Consider the following 26583-nt stretch of genomic DNA (forward strand, 5'->3'; position numbering starts at 1 on the left):
TGGATGACTGTGACAGGTTTGGAGAGATTTACATTTTTATGTGACGTTGTTACCAATGTTACCAATACCTTTTATTGATATATATATAGATACAATATAGATACAGAGTGTAACGGATTCCATGGATTACTAAATGTATAATGGCCACACATGTTCTTTTTCCTCCTCTGGGGCTTATTAAAACCTTTTACAGCTCCCCCCTACTTTGTGCAATTTCTGCCTGAAGACATACCCAAATCTAACAGCCTGTAGCTCAGGCACAGAACCAAGGATATGCATATTCTTGGTACCATTTGAAAAGAAAACACTCTGAAGTTTGTGTAAATTGAATTGAATTGAATGTAGGAGAATATTGACAGCTTTGGATAGAAAACACTCTGATGTTTCCAAACTGCCAAGATATTGTCTGTGAGTGCCACAGAACTGATGTTACAGGCGAAACCCAGATAAAAATCTAAACAGGAAGTGCCGCATTTTTTGAGCGCCTCATACCAATGACTCCTTATACGGCTATGAATGAGCTACGAATGAGCTTATGTTTTCTACGTATTCCCAAGGTGTCTACAGCATTGTGACGTCTTTTACGCATTTCTGTTGAAGAATAGCCGTAAGGGACCAAATTTAGAAAGTTGATGTCTCCTGCAGAAAATCTTGCGTAAAATACTGAGGTAGCCATTTTTTAATCGCTTCTTATGAGAAACCAATTGCCTGACGGATATTTTATCGAATATATATGTTAAAAACACCTTGAGGATTGATCTAAACAACGTTTATCGTGTTTCTATCGATATTATGGAGCTAATTTGGAAGAAAATTTGGCGTTGTAGTGATAGCATTTTCCAGTCGATTTCTCAGCCAAGCATGATGAACAAACGGGAGCTATTTCACCTACAAAAATAATATTTTGGGAAAAGGGAACATTTGCTATCTAACTAGGAGTCTCTTGAGTGAAAACATCCGAAGTTCTTCAAAGGTAAATGATTTAATTTGATTGCTTTTCTTATTTTTGTGAAATTTGCCTGCTGCCAGCAGAGCCTAGCATAGCATTATGCCATGATAAACTTACAAATGCTTGTCTAGTGTTGGCTGTAAGCATATTTTAAAAATCGGAGATGACAGTGTGATTAACAAAAGGCTAAGCTGTGTCTCAAAATATTTCATTTGTGATTTTCGTGAATAGGAAAAGTTTCTATGGTATTTATGTATTTATGTCCGCTGCGTTATGCTAATTCGTTTGAGGCTATGATTACGCTCCCGGATCCGGGATTGCTAGTCACAAGAAGTTTTAAATTCACACAGGACACGGATAAGACAGAAGAAGTACTCCAGATATAACAAACTGACCCTAGCCCCCCCGACACAAAACTACAGCAGCATAAATACTGGAGGCTGAGACAGGAGGGGTCAGGAGACCCTGTGGCCCCATCCGATGAGACCCGGACAGGGCCGAACAGAAAGGATATAACCCCCCCACTTTACCAAAGCTCTACACAATATTTTGCTGCTGATGCCAGGTGCCATAGCAGTCTCTTTCTGCTGTAAAGCAGAGGGGTCACCAAGCATGTGACGCAGGTGATAGGGGACTTGATTTTGCAAAGAACACAGCGACGCCTCCATACTGTGCCCTTTTGACCCTGAGGCACATCCATGCCTGCAGAAATACATTTGGGCAGATGAACACCACTTGTGACAGGAGCTGGTAGAACCAGCTTCAGTGGGGGATGGAAACCTTGGCCCTGGGGGCTGCCATTCGGAGTCAGTGTATTACTGTAATTGAATTATGCCAATGTGCATTCATCAATTGAAAGCTCTTAATCTATTTTATGAGAATTTCTAAGATTTCTTGTTTGCATAAAATAGACACAGACCAGTCTTTCAATAACAGGTAATAGAATTTATTCTCGGAGCGCGCTACCCTTAATCACGACAGCAGTTTATATACAGATCATGACGTCATTTCATTGCTTTAACAGAATCTCCTCCTCTCGACCGGGACAAAGTGGTGAAAAGTTCATTCTCACTTACTAACACACTCCCAGATAACTTTTGACCCCTCAACATTATCGATCACCACTGAACTGAGTTTTAATTAACAGAAAACCTAGAAATGCACTCACTGCCTTATCTAAAAACCCCAGAGCTAAGTTTCTGTAGGTTAAACGTTAGGTTAACGACCTTATTTGTTTACACAGTCCCAACCCATTCGTTTCTTCCTAGTTGGAATGGTGTTCATTAACTTTAATTACTCCTTGTCCGTGTCACACAATCCCCTTCTTATGAACTCATATTGTTAATCAGATATAATAAAACAGAGTATAAGTTTACTTAGTTACAGTTCCATTTAAAATGATTTGTTCAGTCATTTAACCATAATTTCCCAACACAGTGTCACTGTGAAAGAAAATGTTCAGTTAGAATAGTTTCACATATGAGCCCTGTATCAACAGGTATAATAAACAGATATATATATATATATATAGAGTACAGGGAACATAAGGTTGAATATATTATTATGACCAGCTAGATCTCCTGTCTCTATTATATTATGACAGACCAGCTAGATCTACTGTCTTTATTATATTAAAACAGACCAGCTGTATCTACTGTCTCCATTTCACTTTGGCCGTTGTTGTGGGCCTGCCCTCCCCTCAACAGCCTCAAATAGTCTATTTCATGTGGGTTAGGGTGGGGAGGCATACACACGCATCTCACATTTCATGACATTACATGTTTATATATTGCTTCTAAAATTTAAAATTATTACAAATAATATTTTATATTATTAATTTCAAACAACGGCATTAGCATGATAAGAACTTACCAGTCCAAAACGATGTTGTTACTGTAATTTAATTATTCCAACATATTTTCATTAATCTAATTCCCTTAATCTATTTTATGAGAATTTGTAAGATTCTTGTTTGCATAAAATAGACGGAGACCAGTCTTATCAATAATAGATAAAAGTATTTATTCTCGGATTGCGCTGCCACGTTACCACGAGTTAGTTTATATACAATAACATGACGTCATTTCGTTGGTTCAACGTTAGGTTAACGACCTTATCTGCTTACTTAACCCACTCCTCTCCAGACTAGTTTTGGAATGGTGTTCGTTATATTTAATTACTTCTTGTCCCTGTCACACACAATCCCTTCTTATGAACTCATATTGTTAATCAGATATAATAAAACAGCAGGGTGGCCTAGTGGTTAGAGTGTAGAGGCGGCGGGGGTAGCCTAGTGGTTAGAGTGTAGAGGCGGCGGGGGTAGCCTAGTGGTTAGAGTGTAGAGGAGGCAGGTAGCCTAGTGGTTAGAGTGTAGAGGAGGCAGGTAGCCTAGTGGTTAGAGTGTAGAGGCGGCGGGGTAGCCTAGTGGTTAGAGTGTAGAGGCGGCGGGGTAGCCTAGTGGTTAGAGTGTAGAGGCGCGGGGTAGCCTAGTGGTTAGAGTGTAGAGGCGGCGGGGTAGCCTAGTGGTTAGAGTGTAGAGGCGGCGGGGTAGCCTAGTGGTTAGAGTGTAGAGGCGGCAGGGTAGCCTCGTGGTTAGAATGTAGAGGCGGCGGGGTAGCCTAGTGGTTAGAGTGTAGAGGCGGCGGGGTAGCCTAGTGGTTAGAGTGTAGAGGCGGCGGGGTAGCCTAGTGGTTAGAGTGTAGAGGAGGCAGGGTGGCCTAGTGGTTAGAGTGTAGAGGCGGCAGGGTAGCCTAGTGGTTAGAGTGTAGAGGCGGCGGGGTAGCCTAGTGGTTAGAGTGTAGAGGCGGCGGGGTAGCCTAGTGGTTAGAGTGTAGAGGCGGCAGGGTAGCCTCGTGGTTAGAGTGTAGAGGCGGCGGGGTAGCCTAGTGGTTAGAGTGTAGAGGCGGCGGGGTAGCCTAGTGGTTAGAGTGTAGAGGCGGCGGGGTAGCCTAGTGGTTAGAGTGTAGAGGAGGCAGGGTGGCCTAGTGGTTAGAGTGTAGAGGCGGCAGGGTAGCCTAGTGGTTAGAGTGTAGAGGCGGCGGGGTAGCCTAGTGGTTAGAGTGTAGAGGCGGCGGGGGTAGCCTAGTGGTTAGAGTGTTGGACTAGTAACCGGAAGGTTGCAAATTCAAACCCCGAGCTGACAAGGTACAAATCTGTCATTCTGCCCCTGAACAGGCAGTTAACCCACTGTTCCTAGGCCGTCATTGAAAATAAGAATTTGTTCTTAACTGACTTGCCTAGTTAAATAAAGCTAAAATAAATAAATAAAACATTCATAATATTCCTAACAATCCACCCTAAAATGACTAAACAATTCATACCATCATTAAACACTATGTGGAAATATACTAGAATAAGACAAACCAATAAACGTATGAACTTCAATGACTGTTCTAACCTACATCAGAATCTTAACTCTACTTATCAGGATTTTATGTGACAATCTTCATGAAAAAAACAGTCTATACATTGAAACAAGAAACCATCTAAATTCCCTAAACATCAAATATGGTCTCCTCACTAGTGAACGGATCCGGATTCTTCTATTACGTCCAGTATTTTGTATTCCACTGGTCAAAGCTTAGGATTGGTCCATATATCACCATCTGAAGTGTCATTGATTTCTCCAGAGTCCTGGAAATGAGAACTTTCACACACGGAATCAAAACACATCCACACAAAACTAACACAGTCACACAGGTGAAGACATAACACAGTAATCATAACATTTTTCCATCTTCCAAACACACTGTCAACCCAATTAGTCAGAGAAGTATCCACCCCTGAGTTCACTGCCAACTTGTGAGCCAGGGTGTGTAAACCAGCCAAGGCATAGGCAACTGATCCATCCAGAGCTGTGTCAATCGGAGACCAAACTACCTCCATACACTCCCACCCTTTTCAGCCAGTAAACATATCCAAGATTATTCTATTCTGCCAAGCCATTCATTACAACTCTGATATAATTGGTGAAGCTCTGTTGATTATAATAAATATAATTGATCCAATCCATGTTCTCATTGAGAGTGGACCACCAAAAAATACTTGACTCTAATCCTGCCAGAATCTAATTTATAGCTTTGATCTCATCTGCCCCCCGTGGAACCACAATGTTATTAATACAAACCCTGTCATCAAAAGACCCAGTCGGAGTACTTATTTTCTCCTGTTTAGTCAACATCATGTCATGGTGTTGAATGAGTGTGAAAAGCATTCTCAAATGTACCAGTGCACACACCCCTGGCCAATTAGCCAGTAATACTCGGCCATCATGTCATTCTCCCACACAACCAACAGATGTGACCCTGGGCCTCCTTATCTTACTGAAATCCCCAGAACTCAACCAGTCTGCCAGATTACTCATCACCCCATCAGTAGTAGTATTCTGTCACATTGCAGATACTGACTTCCCCACATATTTCCCAGAAGTACTATACTGAATCAAACAGTAAACAGTCTCCCTCTGTGAAAGGAGGAAGCTTAGATTTCAGATGAACATGTGGATATAAATAGGTCAGCTGAAGCTCTCAGCGTGTTTGGTGCGTAAAGGACAAATGCTTTTCTTGTTTCTCTTTCCTACTAAGAAGCCACCAGTCCCGGTTGATATATTATCGAATAGATATTTGAAAAACACCTTGAGGATTGATTATAAACAATGTTTGCCATGTTTCTGTTGATATTATGGAGCTAATATGGAATATTTTGGGGCGTTTTCGTGACTGCAATTTCGGGCGATTTCTCAGCCAAACGTGAAGAACAAACGGAGCTATTTCACCTACAAAAATAATATTTTAGGAAAAAAGGAACATTGGCTATCTAACTGGGAGTCTCGTGAGTGAAAACATCCGAAGCTCATCAAAGGTAAACGATTTAATTTGATTGCTTTTCTGATTTCCGTGACCAAGTTACCTGCTGCTAGCTGGACAAAATGCTATGCTAGGCTATCGATAAACGTACACAAATGCTTGTCTAGCTTTGGCTGTAAAGCACATTTTGAAAATCTGAGATGACAGGGTGATTAATATTGTAAACATAATGGAAACAGATTATAATGTTAGACTTAACATTAACTTTCCTGCTCAAATTAACTGGTGTTACTTAAACAATCAAACCAGGAATCAATGACCACCAGAATCCATTATCACTATGTCATACGATTCAGACATTCAGATCTCCCTTTCTCAGCCAAATACAGTCCAAATAAACGCCATAAATCAATGACGCCCACCTAGCGAATCTGTTGCTAGTTTTAGGATCCTTCCTGAATACCCTGACGACTTACTGCTACTTTAAAAAATGTATTTGTTTATCAACTTCTGAAAAGTGACTCAAAACAATAATGCACGCATTTTCCTTCTGAAAGACACAAACAATTTTCTCTGTCACCCAGAGTCTCAACATAATTTCCGTGGCGACAAATGCGAGTGATGTCATCAACAGGCGCTCAACCTAGACCCAAGCCGCAACGACTTTCAATGAATTGTAAATAATTGCTGGCTGTCTGCAGCAACACTAGTACGGTTTCGATTAAACCAAACCTAATTTATCACATCTGTTGAATCTTGAATTTAGAACTTACAACTTCAATCAAGATCTCTCATCAATTTGCTAAATTTATTAGAACATTTCAATGGGCACAAATCGCAATTGTCTCTTCATTATTATTTAGAATTCATTAGATTTAAATAAATGTCTCGTCTTTGATTCAGCATTTTATTTACGACACTGTTAGTTAACACCATGGCTGGGAACTGAACCCTGGACTCCAGCTTGGAAGGCAGCTATGCTCACCACTATACCACCAACACTATGTAAATGACTAAGATTCTCCGCAAATAGACCCATTTTACAATTGTCTGTATTCGTAACTCGGGCATTTGGGCAACAGAAAATAGCCCTAATTTGAAAGCCCAAGCAAGGATTCTCATTAATCTCGCTCTCTTTGTATCTCTCCCCTTTTTCCCCGATGGTCGCCTCTGATCTTCCCCTCAGTTAAATTACAATCTTGGTGGTGACGTTTGCAGGGAGTGTTTCGTTACAATTAAAACATTTCATCTTTTTCTTTTGACTCACCCTATCAAATCAAAATCAAATCAAATTTATTTATATAGCCCTTCGTACATCAGCTGATATACAGAAACCCAGCCTAAAACCCCAAACAGCAAGCAATGCAGATGTAGAAGCACGGTGGCTAGGAAAAACTCCTAGAAAAGACCAAAACCTAGGAAGAACCCTAGAGAGGAACCAGGCATTGAGGGGTGACCAGTCCTCTTCTGGCTGTGCCGGGTGTAGATTATAACAGAACATGGCCAAGATGTTAAAATGTTTATAAATGACCAGCATGGTCAAATAATAATAAATACAGGCAGAACAGTTGAAACTGGAGCAGCAGCACGGCCAGGTGGACTTCGGACAGCAAGGAGTCATCATGCCAGGTAGTCCTGAGGCATGGTCCAGGGGCTCAGGTCCTCCGAGAGAAAGAGAGAATTAGAGAGAGCATACTTAAATTCACACAGGACACCGAATAAGACAGGAGAAGTATTCCAGATATAACAAACTGACCCTAGCCCCGACACATAAACTACTGCAGCATAAATACTGAGGCTGAGACAGGAGGGGTCAACTGATTGTTAGTGCTGCAGCGGGGCATTCGAGGAGGACGTGGGGATGCTGCTTTCCTTCGATTCCCCGGAGCTGGGGAGTTCAAGGAGGTGGGGAGTTCAATGATGTGGGAAAGAAGGCCATAAACAGAATATGTGTAAAGGTGTCTCATGCCTCTTCCCTGGAAGGGATAAAATTGACAAAGTGGGCGGGTGTGCTTGGTCCAAGTGCCTCTCCAAAAGGCTGTTGGCGATCATTATAGAAACTGACTATTGATAAGAGGACAGCTGACCTCCAATGGAGGATAAATACATAGAGCTATAGCCACCAACATGCATCTGGTACACCTGGATCCTACTGTTGGGGAGGGGTGTCCATTCTGTGCTGAGTATGAATCTCTGGCACATCTGTTTTTACTGTGTCCCAGGTTGGTTGGGATGATTGAACTGATCACTGATTGGTTCTCAACGTTGGGAGAGGTTTTCTCTTCCCAACTGTATATATTTGGGCCAAAGTACAGGTTCAGTCAAAAGGGTGTAGTTGTGTTGCTTAATTTTGTGTTAGGGGCAGCAAAATTAGCAATATGGAAGACCCGAAAGAACAGCATTCGGGGACAGGGTCTGTGGATGTGGTGGGAATGCTGGAGGGAATGTTGGCAGTGAGACTGAGGGTTGAGTTTGCCTATTATAAACTTGTCAACAATATTGATCTGTTTTTGAGTATATGGGGTATTCAGAGGCTGTTGTGTTTAGTTACTGTGGAGGAGGAATTGGAGTTGTGTTTTTAATTGATGTGTAACTGTGGTTTTGTATAAGTATTTATTGTGTGGTGGGCCCCCAGACCCAATAAAGATGATTTAAAACTCAAAAACTCTCTCTCTCTTCCTCTGTCTTTCTCTCTCTCTCTCTCTCTGTCTCTCTGTCTCTATGTCTCTAATCTCTGTCTCTCTCTCTCTCTCTCTCTCTCTGTCTCTCTCTCTTTCTCTCTGTCTGTCTCTCTTTCTCTCCCTCTCTCTCTGTCTCTCTCTCTCTCTGTCTCTCTGTCTCTCTGTCTCTAATCTCTGTCTCTCCTCTCTCTGTCTCTCTCTCTCTTTCTGTCTCTCTCTCTTTCTCTCTGTCTGTCTCTCTTTCTCTCTCTCTCTGTCTTTCTTTATCTCGCTCTCTCGCTCTCGCCCAGTTCTCTTTCATCCAGCGTCTCTGATTGTCAGTCCTGACAGTTCTCAGTTCCTTAAATATGAGTCTGTCTCTCTGAGCTGTGAGGTTCAGGGGAACTCTGCTGTATGGAGACTGAAGAGATGTACACTCTATGGGGAGTGTTCAGATTGTGGAATAAAATGGGGAAAACCACAAGGGTCGTCATGCATCGTGTCACTAATACCATCAGACAGTGGAGTGTACTGGTGTGAGTCTGGGTCTGGAGAACACAGCAACGCTGTCAACATCACAGTACCTGGTATGTCCACAAACACCATCTACTAACATTATAGTGTTTAGTGGTTCATCTGGTTTCAGATAGCTGATGTTATGTTTATATATGATGTTTATATATGATATATAGCTGGTGCTGTGATCCTGGAGAGATGTGTTTATATATTATATACAGCTGGAGCTGTGGTCCTGGAGAGACCTGTTTATATATGATGTTTATATATTATATACAGCTGGAGCTGTGATCCTGGGGAGACCTGTTTATATATGATGTTTATATATTATATACAGATGGTGCTGTGATCCTGGAGAGCCCTGCCCTTCCTGTGACTGAGGGAGATTCTGTGACTCTGCGCTGCAGATATCAGGGAACTCCCTCTAACCTCACAGCTGATTTCTACAAAGATGGATCCCTCATCAGGACTGAGACTACAGGAGAGATGACCATCCCTGCAGTATCCAAGTCAGATGAAGGACTCTACAAGTGTACCAACTCTGAAGGAGAATCACCAGAGAGCTGGATGACTGTGACAGGTGAGAATATGAGAAACCTTGACATTCAGATTATCTGGTTATTCTTTACACTGTTAAGAGGTGCTGAAACCTGCATTATAAACTGGGTGGTTCTTCTTTACACTGTTAAGAGGTGCTGAAACCTGCATTATAAACTGGGTGGTTCTTCTTTACACTGTTAAGAGGTGCTGAAACCTGCATTATAAAATGGGTGGTTCTTCTTTACACTGTTAAGAGGTGCTGAAACCTGCATTATAAACTGGGTGGTTCGAGCCCTGAATGACAAAATATGTATATTTCCTGCTCTAATTACGTTGGTAACCAGTTTTTAATAGCAACAAGGCACCTATGAGGTTGTGGTATATTGTCAATATAACAGCGGCTAAGGTCAGTATCCAGGCACTCCGCATTGCGTCGTATATTCAAGGGTATATTCAAGGGTATATTCAAGGTATATTCAAAGGTATATTCAAGGTATATTCAAGGGTATATTCAAGGTATATTCAAGGGTATATTCAAGGTATATTCAAGGGTATATTCAAGGGTATATTCAAGGTATATTCAAGGTTATATTCAAGGTATATTCAAGGGTATATTCAAGGTATATTCAAGGGTATATTCAAGGGTATATTCAAGGGTATATTCAAGGGTATATTCAAGGTATATTCAAGGGTATATTCAAGGTATATTCAAGGGTATATTCAAGGGTATATTCAAGGTATATTCAAGGTATATTCAAGGGTATATTCAAGGTATATTCAAGGGTATATTCAAGGGTATATTCAAGGTATATTCAAGGGTATATTCAAGGTATATTCAAGGGTATATTCAAGGGTATATTCAAGGTATATTCAAGGTATATTCAAGGGTATATTCAAGGGTATATTCAAGGGTATATTCAAGGTATATTCAAGGGTATATTCAAAGGTATATTCAAGGGTATATTCAAGGTATATTCAAGGGTATATTCAAGGGTATATTCAAAGGTATATTCAAGGTATATTCAAGGGTATATTCAAGGGTATATTCAAGGGTATATTCAAGGTATATTCAAGGGTATATTCAAGGTATATTCAAGGGTATATTCAAGGTATATTCAAGGGTATATTCAAGGGTATATTCAAGGGTATATTCAAGGTATATTCAAGGTATATTCAAAGGTATATTCAAGGGTATATTCAAGGTATATTCAAGGGTATATTCAAAGGTATATTCAAGGTATATTCAAGGGTATATTCAAGGGTATATTCAAGGTATATTCAAGGTATATTCAAGGGTATATTCAAGGTATATTCAAGGGTATATTCAAGGTATATTCAAGGGTATATTCAAGATATATTCAAGGGTATATTCAGGTGAAAATGCCCTCGTTTGGAGGATATATTATTACGGGTGTTGTTGGGCCCGAGGGCAGTACCACTTTCATACAAAAGGTTACCCACATATTCAAATAATGATTGACATATTTTCATTAAAAACGTTATTTTCATGAATATATTCTTACTATTTCATCCTTCCACAAGATATAGTCGCGACACAAATAATACTAAAAATAGAGGTCGAACCACCAGACACCTTGGTGTCCCGGGATTCAGAGCCTGAGAGTTTTGGAGCTGGGCCATGTCCTTATCAGTGATGGGAGAGTGGATGTTTGTGATGTATTTTCCTTGCCTTCTTAGCTTTTTGATGTTGCCCAGAAATACATGATTGGAAAGGGTAAATTCAGAGTCCTTCATAAGACACGAGCTGTGACCGATGGGTGGTTCATTTAGAAACTGGTTGAGCTACAGAGTCCCAGACATCTACTTAAACTGTACTGCTCCCCCTTCCCATGTCCAAAATGTACATAAACTGTCGGGGGAAGGATGTTAATTAAACTCTTCCTTGTTGATCGTTTTGAAGTCAACATATTTTTTTTTCTCTGCTAGCCAGCCCCTCAAGCAAAACCCAGTTTGTTTTCTGAACTTAGTTTCTGTTGTTGCTGCTTTTCTCTAGGTCATTCAATGCAGTAATCTACATGTCTGGTATTATTACCATCTCTCTACCAGTCATCTATAGTCTGGTATTATTACCATCTCTACCTGTCATCTATAGTCTGGTATTTACCATCTCTCTACCAGTCATCTATAGTCTGGTATTATTACCATCTCTCTACCAGTCATCTATAGTCTGGTATTATTACCATCTCTCTACCAGTCATCTATAGTCTGGTATTATTACCATCTCTCTACCAGTCATCTATAGTCTGGTATTATTACCATCTCTCTACCAGTCATCTATAGTCTGGTATTATTACCATCTCTCTACCAGTCATCTATAGTCTGGTATTATTACCATCTCTCTACCAGTCATCTATAGTCTGGTATTATTACCATCTCTCTACCAGTCATCTATAGTCTGGTGTTATTACCATCTCTCTACCAGTCATCTATAGTCTGGTATTATTACCATCTCTCTACCTGTCATCTATAGTCTGGTATTATTACCATCTCTCTACCAGTCATCTATAGTCTGGTATTATTACCATCTCTCTACCAGTCATCTATAGTCTGGTATTATTACCATCTCTCTACCAGTCATCTATAGTCTGGTATTATTACCATCTCTCTACCAGTCATCTATAGTCTGGTATTATTACCATCTCTCTACCAGTCATCTATAGTCTGGTATTATTACCATCTCTCTACCTGTCATCTATAGTCTGGTATTATTACCATCTCTCTACCTGTCATCTATAGTCTGGTATTATTACCATCTCTCTACCTGTCATCTATAGTCTGGTGTTATTACCATCTCTCTACCTGTCATCTATAGTCTGGTATTATTACCATCTCTCTACCTGTCATCTATAGTCTGGTGTTATTACCATCTCTCTACCTGTCATCTATAGTCTGGTATTATTACCATCTCTCTACCAGTCATCTATAGTCTGGTATTATTACCATCTCTCTACCAGTCATCTATAGTCTGGTATTATTACCATCTCTCTACCAGTCATCTATAGTCTGGTATTATTACCATCTCTCTACCAGTCATCTATAGTCTGGTATTATTACCATCTCTCTACCAGTCATCTATAGTCTGGTATTATTACCATCTCTCTACCAGTCATCTATAGTCTGGTATTATTACCATCTCTCTACCTGTCATCTATAGTCTGGTATTATTACCATCTCTCTACCTGTCATCTATAGTCTGGTATTATTACCATCTCTCTACCTGTCATCTATAGTCTGGTATTATTACCATCTCTCTACCAGTCATCTATAGTCTGGTATTATTACCATCTCTCTACCAGTCATCTATAGTCTGGTGTTATTACCATCTCTCTACCTGTCATCTATAGTCTGGTATTATTACCATCTCTCTACCTGTCATCTATAGTCTGGTATTATTACCATCTCTCTACCAGTCATCTATAGTCTGGTGTTATTACCATCTCTCTACCCAGTCATCTATAGTCTGGTATTATTACCATCTCTCTACCAGTCATCTATAGTCTGGTATTATTACCATCTCTCTACCAGTCATCTATAGTCTGGTATTATTACCATCTCTCTACCAGTCATCTATAGTCTGGTATTGTACCATCTCTCTACCAGTCATCTATAGTCTGGTATTGTACCATCTCTCTACCAGTCATCTATAGTCTGGTATTGTACCATCTCTCTACCCAGTCATCTATAGTCTGGTATTGTACCATCTCTCTACCAGTCATCTATAGTCTGGTATTGTACCATCTCTCTACCAGTCATCTATAGTCTGGTATTATTACCATCTCTCTACCAGTCATCTATAGTCTGGTATTATTACCATCTCTCTACCTGTCATCTATAGTCTGGTATTATTACCATCTCTCTACCAGTCATCTATAGTCTGGTATTATTACCATCTCTCTACCAGTCATCTATAGTCTGGTATTGTACCATCTCTCTACCAGTCATCTATAGTCTGGTATTATTACCATCTCTCTGCCAGTCATCTATAGTCTGGTATTATTACCATCTCTCTACCAGTCATCTATAGTCTGGTATTATTACCATCTCTCTACCAGTCATCTATAGTCTGGTATTATTACCATCTCTCTACCAGTCATCTATAGTCTGGTATTATTACCATCTCTCTACCAGTCATCTATAGTCTGGTATTATTACCATCTCTCTACCTGTCATCTATAGTCTGGTATTATTACCATCTCTCTACCAGTCATCTATAGTCTGGTGTTATTACCATCTCTCTACCTGTCATCTATAGTCTGGTATTATTACCATCTCTCTACCAGTCATCTATAGTCTGGTATTATTACCATCTCTCTACCAGTCATCTATAGTCTGGTATTATTACCATCTCTCTACCAGTCATCTATAGTCTGGTATTATTACCATCTCTCTACCAGTCATCTATAGTCTGGTATTATTACCATCTCTCTACCAGTCATCTATAGTCTGGTATTATTACCATCTCTCTACCAGTCATCTATAGTCTGGTATTATTACCATCTCTCTACCAGTCATCTATAGTCTGGTATTATTACCATCTCTCTACCAGTCATCTATAGTCTGGTATTATTACCATCTCTCTACCAGTCATCTATAGTCTGGTATTATTACCATCTCTCTACCTGTCATCTATAGTCTACCATCTCTCTACCAGTCATCTATAGTCTGGTATTATTACCATCTCTCTACCAGTCATCTATAGTCTGGTATTATTACCATCTCTCTACCAGTCATCTATAGTCTGGTATTATTACCATCTCTCTACCAGTCATCTATAGTCTGGTATTATTACCATCTCTCTACCAGTCATCTATAGTCTGGTATTATTACCATCTCTCTACCTGTCATCTATAGTCTGGTATTATTACCATCTCTCTACCAGTCATCTATAGTCTGGTATTATTACCATCTCTCTACCTGTCATCTATAGTCTGGTATTATTACCATCTCTCTACCAGTCATCTATAGTCTGGTATTGTACCATCTCTCTACCAGTCATCTATAGTCTGGTATTATTACCATCTCTCTACCAGTCATCTATAGTCTGGTATTATTACCATCTCTCTCAGTCATCTATAGTCAGTCATCTCTCTACCCAGTCATCTATAGTCTGGTATTATTACCATCTCTCTACCAGTCATCTATAGTCTGGTATTATTACCATCTCTCTACCAGTCATCTATAGTCTGGTATTATTACCATCTCTCTACCTGTCATCTATAGTCTGGTATTATTACCATCTCTCTACCAGTCATCTATAGTCTGGTATTATTACCATCTCTCTACCAGTCATCTATAGTCTGGTATTATTACCATCTCTCTACCAGTCATCTATAGTCTGGTATTATTACCATCTCTCTACCAGTCATCTATAGTCTGGTATTATTACCATCTCTACCAGTCATCTATAGTCTGGTATTATTACCATCTCTCTACCAGTCATCTATAGTCTGGTATTATTACCATCTCTCTACCAGTCATCTATAGTCTGGTATTATTACCTATCTCTACCTGTCATCTATAGTCTGGTGTTATTACCATCTCTCTACCTGTCATCTATAGTCTGGTGTTATTACCATCTCTCTACCAGTCATCTATAGTCTGGTATTATTACCATCTCTCTACCAGTCATCTATAGTCTGGTATTATTACCATCTCTCTACCAGTCATCTATAGTCTGGTATTATTACCATCTCTCTACCAGTCATCTATAGTCTGGTATTATTACCATCTCTCTACCAGTCATCTATAGTCTGGTATTATTACCATCTCTCTACCAGTCATCTATAGTCTGGTATTATTACCATCTCTCTACCTGTCATCTATAGTCTGGTATTATTACCATCTCTCTACCTGTCATCTATAGTCTGGTATTATTACCATCTCTCTACCAGTCATCTATAGTCTGGTATTATTACCATCTCTCTACCTGTCATCTATAGTCTGGTATTATTACCATCTCTCTACCAGTCATCTATAGTCTGGTATTATTACCATCTCTCTACCAGTCATCTATAGTCTGGTATTATTACCATCTCTCTACCAGTCATCTATAGTCTGGTATTATTACCATCTCTCTACCAGTCATCTATAGTCTGGTATTATTACCATCTCTCTACCAGTCATCTATAGTCTGGTATTATTACCATCTCTCTACCTGTCATCTATAGTCTGGTATTATTACCATCTCTCTACCTGTCATCTATAGTCTGGTATTATTACCATCTCTCTACCAGTCATCTATAGTCTGGTATTATTACCATCTCTCTACCTGTCATCTATAGTCTGGTATTATTACCATCTCTCTACCAGTCATCTATAGTCTGGTATTATTACCATCTCTCTACCAGTCATCTATAGTCTGGTATTATTACCATCTCTCTACCAGTCATCTATAGTCTGGTATTATTACCATCTCTCTACCAGTCATCTATAGTCTGGTATTATTACCATCTCTCTACCTGTCATCTATAGTCTGGTATTATTACCATCTCTCTACCAGTCATCTATAGTCTGGTATTATTACCATCTCTCTACCAGTCATCTATAGTCTGGTATTATTACCATATCTCTACCAGTCATCTATAGTCTGGTATTATTACCATCTCTCTACCAGTCATCTATAGTCTGGTATTATTACCATCTCTCTACCAGTCATCTATAGTCTGGTATTATTACCATCTCTCTACCAGTCATCTATAGTCTGGTATTATTACCATCTCTCTACCTGTCATCTATAGTCTGGTATTATTACCATCTCTCTACCAGTCATCTATAGTCTGGTATTATTACCATCTCTCTACCTGTCATCTATAGTCTGGTATTATTACCATCTCTCTACCAGTCATCTATAGTCTGGTATTATTACCATCTCTCTACCAGTCATCTATAGTCTGGTATTATTACCATCTCTCTACCAGTCATCTATAGTCTGGTATTATTACCATCTCTCTACCAGTCATCTATAGTCTGGTATTATTACCATCTCTCTACCTGTCATCTATAGTCTGGTGTTATTACCATCTCTCTACCAGTCATCTATAGTCTGGTATTATTACCATCTCTCTACCAGTCATCTATAGTCTGGTATTATTACCATCTCTCTACCAGTCATCTATAGTCTGGTATTATTACCATCTCTCTACCAGTCATCTATAGTCTGGTATTATTACCATCTCTCTACCTGTCATCTATAGTCTGGTATTATTACCATCTCTCTACCAGTCATCTATAGTCTGGTATTATTACCATCTCTCTACCAGTCATCTATAGTCTGGTATTATTACCATATCTCTACCTGTCATCTATAGTCTGGTATTATTACCATCTCTCTACCTGTCATCTATAGTCTGGTATTATTACCATCTCTCTACCAGTCATCTATAGTCTGGTATTATTACCATCTCTCTACCAGTCATCTATAGTCTGGTATTATTACCATCTCTCTACCTGTCATCTATAGTCTGGTGTTATTACCATCTCTCTACCAGTCATCTATAGTCTGGTATTATTACCATCTCTCTACCTGTCATCTATAGTCTGGTATTATTACCATATCTCTACCAGTCATCTATAGTCTGGTATTATTACCATCTCTCTACCTGTCATCTATAGTCTGGTATTATTACCATCTCTCTACCAGTCATCTATAGTCTGGTATTATTACCATATCTCTACCAGTCATCTATAGTCTGGTATTATTACCATCTCTCTACCTGTCATCTATAGTCTGGTGTTATTACCATCTCTCTACCAGTCATCTATAGTCTGGTATTATTACCATCTCTCTACCAGTCATCTATAGTCTGGTATTATTACCATCTCTCTACCTGTCATCTATAGTCTGGTATTATTACCATATCTCTACCAGTCATCTATAGTCTGGTATTATTACCATCTCTCTACCTGTCATCTATAGTCTGGTGTTATTACCATCTCTCTACCAGTCATCTATAGTCTGGTATTATTACCATCTACCTGTCATCTATAGTCTGGTATTATTACCATATCTCTACCAGTCATCTATAGTCTGGTATTATTACCATCTCTCTACCTGTCATCTATAGTCTGGTATTATTACCATCTCTCTACCAGTCATCTATAGTCTGGTATTATTACCATCTCTCTACCTGTCATCTATAGTCTGGTATTATTACCATATCTCTACCAGTCATCTATAGTCTGGTATTATTACCATCTCTCTACCTGTCATCTATAGTCTGGTATTATTACCATCTCTCTACCAGTCATCTATAGTCTGGTATTATTACCATCTCTCTACCTGTCATCTATAGTCTGGTATTATTACCATCTCTCTACCTGTCATCTATAGTCTGGTATTATTACCATCTCTCTACCAGTCATCTATAGTCTGGTATTATTACCATCTCTCTACCAGTCATCTATAGTCTGGTATTATTACCATCTCTCTACCAGTCATCTATAGTCTGGTATTATTACCATCTCTCTACCAGTCATCTATAGTCTGGTATTATTACCATCTCTCTACCAGTCATCTATAGTCTGGTATTATTACCATCTCTCTACCAGTCATCTATAGTCTGGTATTATTACCATCTCTCTACCTGTCATCTATAGTCTGGTATTATTACCATCTCTCTACCTGTCATCTATAGTCTGGTATTATTACCATCTCTCTACCTGTCATCTATAGTCTGGTATTATTACCATCTCTCTACCAGTCATCTATAGTCTGGTATTATTACCATCTCTCTACCTGTCATCTATAGTCTGGTATTATTACCATCTCTCTACCTGTCATCTATAGTCTGGTATTATTACCATCTCTCTACCTGTCATCTATAGTCTGGTATTATTACCATCTCTCTACCTGTCATCTATAGTCTGGTATTATTACCATCTCTCTACCAGTCATCTATAGTCTGGTATTATTACCATCTCTCTACCAGTCATCTATAGTCTGGTATTATTACCATCTCTCTACCAGTCATCTATAGTCTGGTATTATTACCATCTCTCTACCAGTCATCTATAGTCTGGTATTATTACCATCTCTCTACCAGTCATCTATAGTCTGGTATTATTACCATCTCTCTACCAGTCATCTATAGTCTGGTATTATTACCATATCTCTACCAGTCATCTATAGTCTGGTATTATTACCATCTCTCTACCTGTCATCTATAGTCTGGTATTATTACCATCTCTCTACCTGTCATCTATAGTCTGGTATTATTACCATCTCTCTACCAGTCATCTATAGTCTGGTATTATTACCATCTCTCTACCAGTCATCTATAGTCTGGTATTATTACCATCTCTCTACCAGTCATCTATAGTCTGGTATTATTACCATCTCTCTACCAGTCATCTATAGTCTGGTATTATTACCATCTCTCTACCAGTCATCTATAGTCTGGTATTATTACCATCTCTCTACCAGTCATCTATAGTCTGGTATTATTACCATCTCTCTACCTGTCATCTATAGTCTGGTGTTATTACCATCTCTCTACCTGTCATCTATAGTCTGGTATTATTACCATCTCTCTACCAGTCATCTATAGTCTGGTATTATTACCATCTCTCTACCTGTCATCTATAGTCTGGTATTATTACCATCTCTCTACCAGTCATCTATAGTCTGGTATTATTACCATCTCTCTACCAGTCATCTATAGTCTGGTATTATTACCATCTCTCTACCAGTCATCTATAGTCTGGTGTTATTACCATCTCTCTACCAGTCATCTATAGTCTGGTATTATTACCATCTCTCTACCAGTCATCTATAGTCTGGTATTATTACCATCTCTCTACCAGTCATCTATAGTCTGGTATTATTACCATCTCTCTACCAGTCATCTATAGTCTGGTGTTATTACCATCTCTCTACCAGTCATCTATAGTCTGGTATTATTACCATCTCTCTACCTGTCATCTATAGTCTGGTATTATTACCATCTCTCTACCAGTCATCTATAGTCTGGTATTATTACCATCTCTCTACCAGTCATCTATAGTCTGGTATTATTACCATATCTCTACCAGTCATCTATAGTCTGGTATTATTACCATCTCTCTACCAGTCATCTATAGTCTGGTATTATTACCATCTCTCTACCAGTCATCTATAGTCTGGTATTATTACCATCTCTACCTGTCATCTATAGTCTGGTATTATTACCATCTCTACCAGTCATCTATAGTCTGGTATTATTACCATCTCTCTACCAGTCATCTATAGTCTGGTATTATTACCATATCTCTACCCAGTCATCTATAGTCTGGTATTATTACCATCTCTCTACCAGTCATCTATAGTCTGGTATTATTACCATATCTCTACCAGTCATCTATAGTCTGGTATTATTACCATCTCTCTACCTGTCATCTATAGTCTGGTATTATTACCATCTCTCTACCAGTCATCTATAGTCTGGTATTATTACCATCTCTCTACCAGTCATCTATAGTCTGGTATTATTACCATCTCTCTACCTGTCATCTATAGTCTGGTATTATTACCATCTCTCTACCTGTCATCTATAGTCTATTACCATCTCTCTACCAGTCATCTATATTATTACCATCTCTCTACCAGTCATCTATAGTCTGGTATTATTACCATCTCTCTACCAGTCATCTATAGTCTGGTATTATTACCATCTCTCTACCAGTCATCTATAGTCTGGTATTATTACCATCTCTCTACCAGTCATCTATAGTCTGGTATTATTACCATCTCTCTACCAGTCATCTATAGTCTGGTATTATTACCATCTCTCTACCTGTCATCTATAGTCTGGTATTATTACCATCTCTCTACCTGTCATCTATAGTCTGGTATTATTACCATCTCTCTACCAGTCATCTATAGTCTGGTATTATTACCATCTCTCTACCTGTCATCTATAGTCTGGTATTATTACCATCTCTCTACCTGTCATCTATAGTCTGGTATTATTACCATCTCTCTACCAGTCATCTATAGTCTGGTATTATTACCATCTCTCTACCAGTCATCTATAGTCTGGTATTATTACCATCTCTCTACCAGTCATCTATAGTCTGGTATTATTACCATCTCTCTACCTGTCATCTATAGTCTGGTATTATTACCATCTCTCTACCAGTCATCTATAGTCTGGTATTATTACCATCTCTCTACCAGTCATCTATAGTCTGGTATTATTACCATCTCTCTACCAGTCATCTATAGTCTGGTATTATTACCATCTCTCTACCAGTCATCTATAGTCTGGTATTATTACCATATCTCTACCAGTCATCTATAGTCTGGTATTATTACCATCTCTCTACCTGTCATCTATAGTCTGGTATTATTACCATCTCTCTACCAGTCATCTATAGTCTGGTATTATTACCATCTCTCTACCAGTCATCTATAGTCTGGTGTTATTACCATCTCTCTACCTGTCATCTATAGTCTGGTATTATTACCATCTCTCTACCAGTCATCTATAGTCTGGTATTATTACCATCTCTCTACCAGTCATCTATAGTCTGGTATTATTACCATCTCTCTACCAGTCATCTATAGTCTGGTATTATTACCATCTCTCTACCTGTCATCTATAGTCTGGTATTATTACCATCTCTCTACCTGTCATCTATAGTCTGGTATTATTACCATCTCTACCTGTCATCTATAGTCTGGTATTATTACCATCTCTCTACCAGTCATCTATAGTCTGGTATTATTACCATCTCTCTACCTGTCATCTATAGTCTGGTATTATTACCATCTCTACCAGTCATCTATAGTCTGGTATTATTACCATCTCTCTACCTGTCATCTATAGTCTGGTATTATTACCATCTCTCTACCAGTCATCTATAGTCTGGTATTATTACCATCTCTCTACCAGTCATCTATAGTCTGGTATTATTACCATCTCTCTACCAGTCATCTATAGTCTGGTATTATTACCATCTCTCTACCAGTCATCTATAGTCTGGTATTATTACCATCTCTCTACCTGTCATCTATAGTCTGGTATTATTACCATCTCTCTACCAGTCATCTATAGTCTGGTATTATTACCATCTCTACCTGTCATCTATAGTCTGGTATTATTACCATCTCTCTACCTGTCATCTATAGTCTGGTATTATTACCATCTCTCTACCTGTCATCTATAGTCTGGTATTATTACCATCTCTCTACCAGTCATCTATAGTCTGGTATTATTACCATCTCTCTACCTGTCATCTATAGTCTGGTATTATTACCATCTCTACCTGTCATCTATAGTCTGGTATTATTACCATCTCTCTACCAGTCATCTATAGTCTGGTATTATTACCATCTCTCTACCAGTCATCTATAGTCTGGTATTATTACCATCTCTACCAGTCATCTATAGTCTGGTATTATTACCATCTCTCTACCTGTCATCTATAGTCTGGTATTATTACCATCTCTCTACCAGTCATCTATAGTCTGGTATTATTACCATCTCTCTACCAGTCATCTATAGTCTGGTATTATTACCATCTCTCTACCTGTCATCTATAGTCTGGTATTATTACCATCTCTCTACCAGTCATCTATAGTCTGGTATTATTACCATCTCTCTACCAGTCATCTATAGTCTGGTATTATTACCATCTCTCTACCAGTCATCTATAGTCTGGTATTATTACCATCTCTCTACCAGTCATCTATAGTCTGGTATTATTACCATCTCTCTACCAGTCATCTATAGTCTGGTATTATTACCATCTCTCTACCAGTCATCTATAGTCTGGTATTATTACCATCTCTACCAGTCATCTATAGTCTGGTATTATTACCATATCTCTACCAGTCATCTATAGTCTGGTATTATTACCATCTCTCTACCAGTCATCTATAGTCTGGTATTATTACCATCTCTCTACCAGTCATCTATAGTCTGGTATTATTACCATCTCTCTACCAGTCATCTATAGTCTGGTATTATTACCATCTCTCTACCTGTCATCTATAGTCTGGTATTATTACCATCTCTCTACCAGTCATCTATAGTCTGGTATTATTACCATCTCTCTACCAGTCATCTATAGTCTGGTGTTATTACCATCTCTCTACCAGTCATCTATAGTCTGGTGTTATTACCATCTCTCTACCAGTCATCTATAGTCTGGTGTTATTACCATCTCTCTACCTGTCATCTATAGTCTGGTATTATTACCATCTCTCTACCAGTCATCTATAGTCTGGTATTATTACCATCTCTCTACCAGTCATCTATAGTCTGGTGTTATTACCATCTCTCTACCAGTCATCTATAGTCTGGTGTTATTACCATCTCTCTACCTGTCATCTATAGTCTGGTATTATTACCATCTCTCTACCAGTCATCTATAGTCTGGTATTATTACCATCTCTCTACCAGTCATCTATAGTCTGGTGTTATTACCATCTCTCTACCAGTCATCTATAGTCTGGTGTTATTACCATCTCTCTACCTGTCATCTATAGTCTGGTATTATTACCATCTCTCTACCAGTCATCTATAGTCTGGTATTATTACCATCTCTACCAGTCATCTATAGTCTGGTATTATTACCATCTCTCTACCTGTCATCTATAGTCTGGTGTTATTACCATCTCTCTACCTGTCATCTATAGTCTGGTATTATTACCATATCTCTACCAGTCATCTATAGTCTGGTATTATTACCATCTCTCTACCAGTCATCTATAGTCTGGTATTATTACCATCTCTCTACCAGTCATCTATAGTCTGGTATTATTACCATCTCTCTACCAGTCATCTATAGTCTGGTATTATTACCATCTCTCTACCTGTCATCTATAGTCTGGTATTATTACCATCTCTCTACCAGTCATCTATAGTCTGGTATTATTACCATCTCTCTACCAGTCATCTATAGTCTGGTATTATTACCATCTCTCTACCAGTCATCTATAGTCTGGTATTATTACCATCTCTCTACCTGTCATCTATAGTCTGGTATTATTACCATATCTCTACCTGTCATCTATAGTCTGGTATTATTACCATCTCTCTACCAGTCATCTATAGTCTGGTATTATTACCATCTCTCTACCTGTCATCTATAGTCTGGTGTTATTACCATCTCTCTACCTGTCATCTATAGTCTGGTATTATTACCATCTCTCTACCAGTCATCTATAGTCTGGTGTTATTACCATCTCTCTACCAGTCATCTATAGTCTGGTATTATTACCATCTCTCTACCAGTCATCTATAGTCTGGTATTATTACCATCTCTCTACCAGTCATCTATAGTCTGGTATTATTACCATCTCTCTACCAGTCATCTATAGTCTGGTATTATTACCATCTCTCTACCAGTCATCTATAGTCTGGTATTATTACCATCTCTCTACCAGTCATCTATAGTCTGGTATTATTACCATCTCTCTACCAGTCATCTATAGTCTGGTGTTATTACCATCTCTCTACCTGTCATCTATAGTCTGGTGTTATTACCATCTCTCTACCAGTCATCTATAGTCTGGTATTATTACCATCTCTCTACCAGTCATCTATAGTCTGGTGTTATTACCATCTCTCTACCTGTCATCTATAGTCTGGTGTTATTACCATCTCTCTACCAGTCATCTATAGTCTGGTGTTATTACCATCTCTCTACCAGTCATCTATAGTCTGGTATTATTACCATCTCTCTACCTGTCATCTATAGTCTGGTATTATTACCATCTCTCTACCAGTCATCTATAGTCTGGTATTATTACCATCTCTCTACCAGTCATCTATAGTCTGGTATTATTACCATCTCTCTACCTGTCATCTATAGTCTGGTATTATTACCATCTCTCTACCAGTCATCTATAGTCTGGTATTATTACCATCTCTCTACCAGTCATCTATAGTCTGGTATTATTACCATCTCTCTACCTGTCATCTATAGTCTGGTATTATATGTGCTCAGGGTCGATATGCTCAGGGTTGATGTGCTCAGGATTGATATGCTCAGGGTTGTTGTGCTCAGGGTTGATATGCTCAGGGTTGATATGCTCAGGGTTGATATGCTCAGGGTTGATATGCTCAGGGTTGATATGCTCAGGGTTGATGTGCTCAGGGTTGATATGCTCAGGGTTGATGTGCTCAGGGTTGATGTGCTCAGGGTTGATATGCTCAGGGTTGATATGCTCAGGATTGATATGCTCAGGGTTGATATGCTCAGGGTTGATATTATCAGGGCTCGTATGCTCAGGGTTGATATGCTCAGGGTTGATATTATCAGGGCTCGTATGCTCAGGGTTGATATGCTCAGGGTTGATGTGCTCAGGGTTGATATGCTCAGGGTTGATATGCTCAGGGTTGATATGCTCACGGTTGATATGCTCAGGGTTGATATTATCAGGGCTCGTATGCTCAGGGTTGATATGCTCAGGGTTGATATGCTCAGGGTTGATATGCTCAGGGTTGATATGCTCAGGGTTGATGTGCTCAGGGTTGATGTGCTCAGGGTTGATATTATCAGGGTTGGTGAACCGTCCAGTAGGCATCAGCTGTGTAGCCGAGTGCTCATAGGGTCCAATGAGCTGCAATAGATGAGTCAGGGAGCCGTTCACTAGTCGATTACTACTCTAGGCGAGCAGGAGACACGGCGTTCAGAAAGCTAGCGGGCCGTGGCTAGCAGATGGGTCTTCGGCAGCTAGCCGGGAGATGGGCTTAGCTTGAGGCTAACTGGTGCAAGCTTCGGGACAGGCGTTAGCCAACAATAGCCGCTCGGTTGGAGCAAGCTAGCTGCGATGATCCATTCTAACGGCAGGAATATGGTGATTTAGAAAAGCAGTCCGATATGATCAGTGTTGATATTATCAGGGCTGGTATGCTGAGGGTTGATGTGCTCAGGGTGGGTTGATGTGCTCAGGGTCGATATGCTCAGGGTTGATGTGCTCAGGGTTGATATGCTCAGGGTTGATATGCTCAGGGTTGATGTGCTCAGGGTTGATATGCTCAGGGTTGATATGCTCAGGGTTGATATGCTCAGGGTTGATGTGCTCAGGGTTGATATGCTCAGGGTTGATATGCTCAGCATTGATATGCTCAGGGTTTATATGCTCAGGGTTGATATTATCAGGGTTGATATGCTCAGGGTTGATATGCTCAGGGTTGATATGCTCAGGGTTGATATGCTCAGGGTTGATATGCTCAGGGTTGATATGCTCAGGGTTGATGTGCTCAGGGTTGATATGCTCAGGGTTGATATGCTCAGGGTTTATATGCTCAGGGTTTATATGCTCAGGGTTGATGTGCTCAGGGTTTATATGCTCAGGGTTGATGTGCTCAGGGTTGATGTGCTCAGGGTTGATGTGCTCAGGGTTTATATGCTCAGGGTTTATATGCTCAGGGTTGATGTGCTCAGGGTTGATATGCTCAGGGTTTATATGCTCAGGGTTGATGTGCTCAGGGTTGATGTGCTCAGGGTTGATGTGCTCAGTGTTTATATGCTCAGGGTTTATATCGCCCTGTGCAGACTGGCAGGCATTATTTGATCTAAAGGTGAAGCCCGCTAGCAAAGACTAGTAGCTAGTAGTATAAAAATAGTAACTAACCATGAAAATATACTGAACATTATGAACAGAATAACATGAAATATACTGAACATTATAAACAGAATAACATGAAAATATACTGAACATTATGAACAGAATAACATGAAAATATACTGAACAATATGAACAGAATAACATGAAAATATACTGAACATTATTAACAGAATAACATGAAAATATACTGAACATTATGAACAGAATAACATGAAATATACTGAACATTATAAACAGAATAACATGAAATATACTGAACATTATAAACAGAATAACATGAAAATATACTGAACATTATAAACAGAATAACATGAAAATATACTGAACATTATAAACAGAATAACATGAAAATATACTGAACATTATAAACAGAATAACATGAAATATACTGAACATTATGAACAGAATAACATGAAATATACTGAACATTATAAACAGAATAACATGAAAATATACTGAACATTATGACAGAATAACATGAAAATATATACTGAACATTATGAACAGAATAACATGAAAATATACTGAACATTA

At 39.1% G+C, this 26583-nt stretch overlaps 1 protein-coding gene and 1 long non-coding RNA gene across 19 annotated transcripts in view; one reads left to right on the forward strand and one right to left on the reverse strand.

Moving 5' to 3' along the window:
* The first annotated feature begins 7659 nt into the window (after nt 1–7659).
* LOC127924468 (uncharacterized) overlaps nt 7660–26583 on the forward strand; it is a 35765-nt gene continuing 16841 nt past the window's right edge. For both annotated transcript variants that reach the window (XM_052509185.1, XM_052509186.1), the window contains exons 1-2: nt 7660–9001; nt 9268–9510. In XM_052509185.1, coding sequence (XP_052365145.1) covers nt 8476–9001; nt 9268–9510 — 769 coding nt within the window. In that variant the 5' untranslated portion in view covers nt 7660–8475. The remainder of the gene's footprint in view (nt 9002–9267; nt 9511–26583) is intronic.
* On the reverse strand, nt 11619–26505 carry LOC127924469 (uncharacterized). Of its 17 annotated transcripts, XR_008117933.1 has the most exons (7): nt 24123–26505; nt 23667–23932; nt 20223–20906; nt 17770–18985; nt 15912–17013; nt 12215–12328; nt 11619–12176 (listed from the first exon to the last, which is right to left on the reverse strand). It is a non-coding gene; the product is annotated as an uncharacterized LOC127924469 (long non-coding RNA). The 17 variants fall into 17 exon arrangements; XR_008117943.1 differs by lacking the exon at nt 20223–20906 and having other exon boundaries at nt 17770–19403; nt 23705–23932; XR_008117947.1 differs by lacking the exons at nt 23667–23932; nt 24123–26505 and adding an exon at nt 21585–21662.

This window comes from Oncorhynchus keta, unplaced genomic scaffold (genome assembly GCF_023373465.1).
Source record: "Oncorhynchus keta strain PuntledgeMale-10-30-2019 unplaced genomic scaffold, Oket_V2 Un_contig_4083_pilon_pilon, whole genome shotgun sequence".
Lineage (NCBI taxonomy): Eukaryota > Metazoa > Chordata > Actinopteri > Salmoniformes > Salmonidae > Oncorhynchus > Oncorhynchus keta.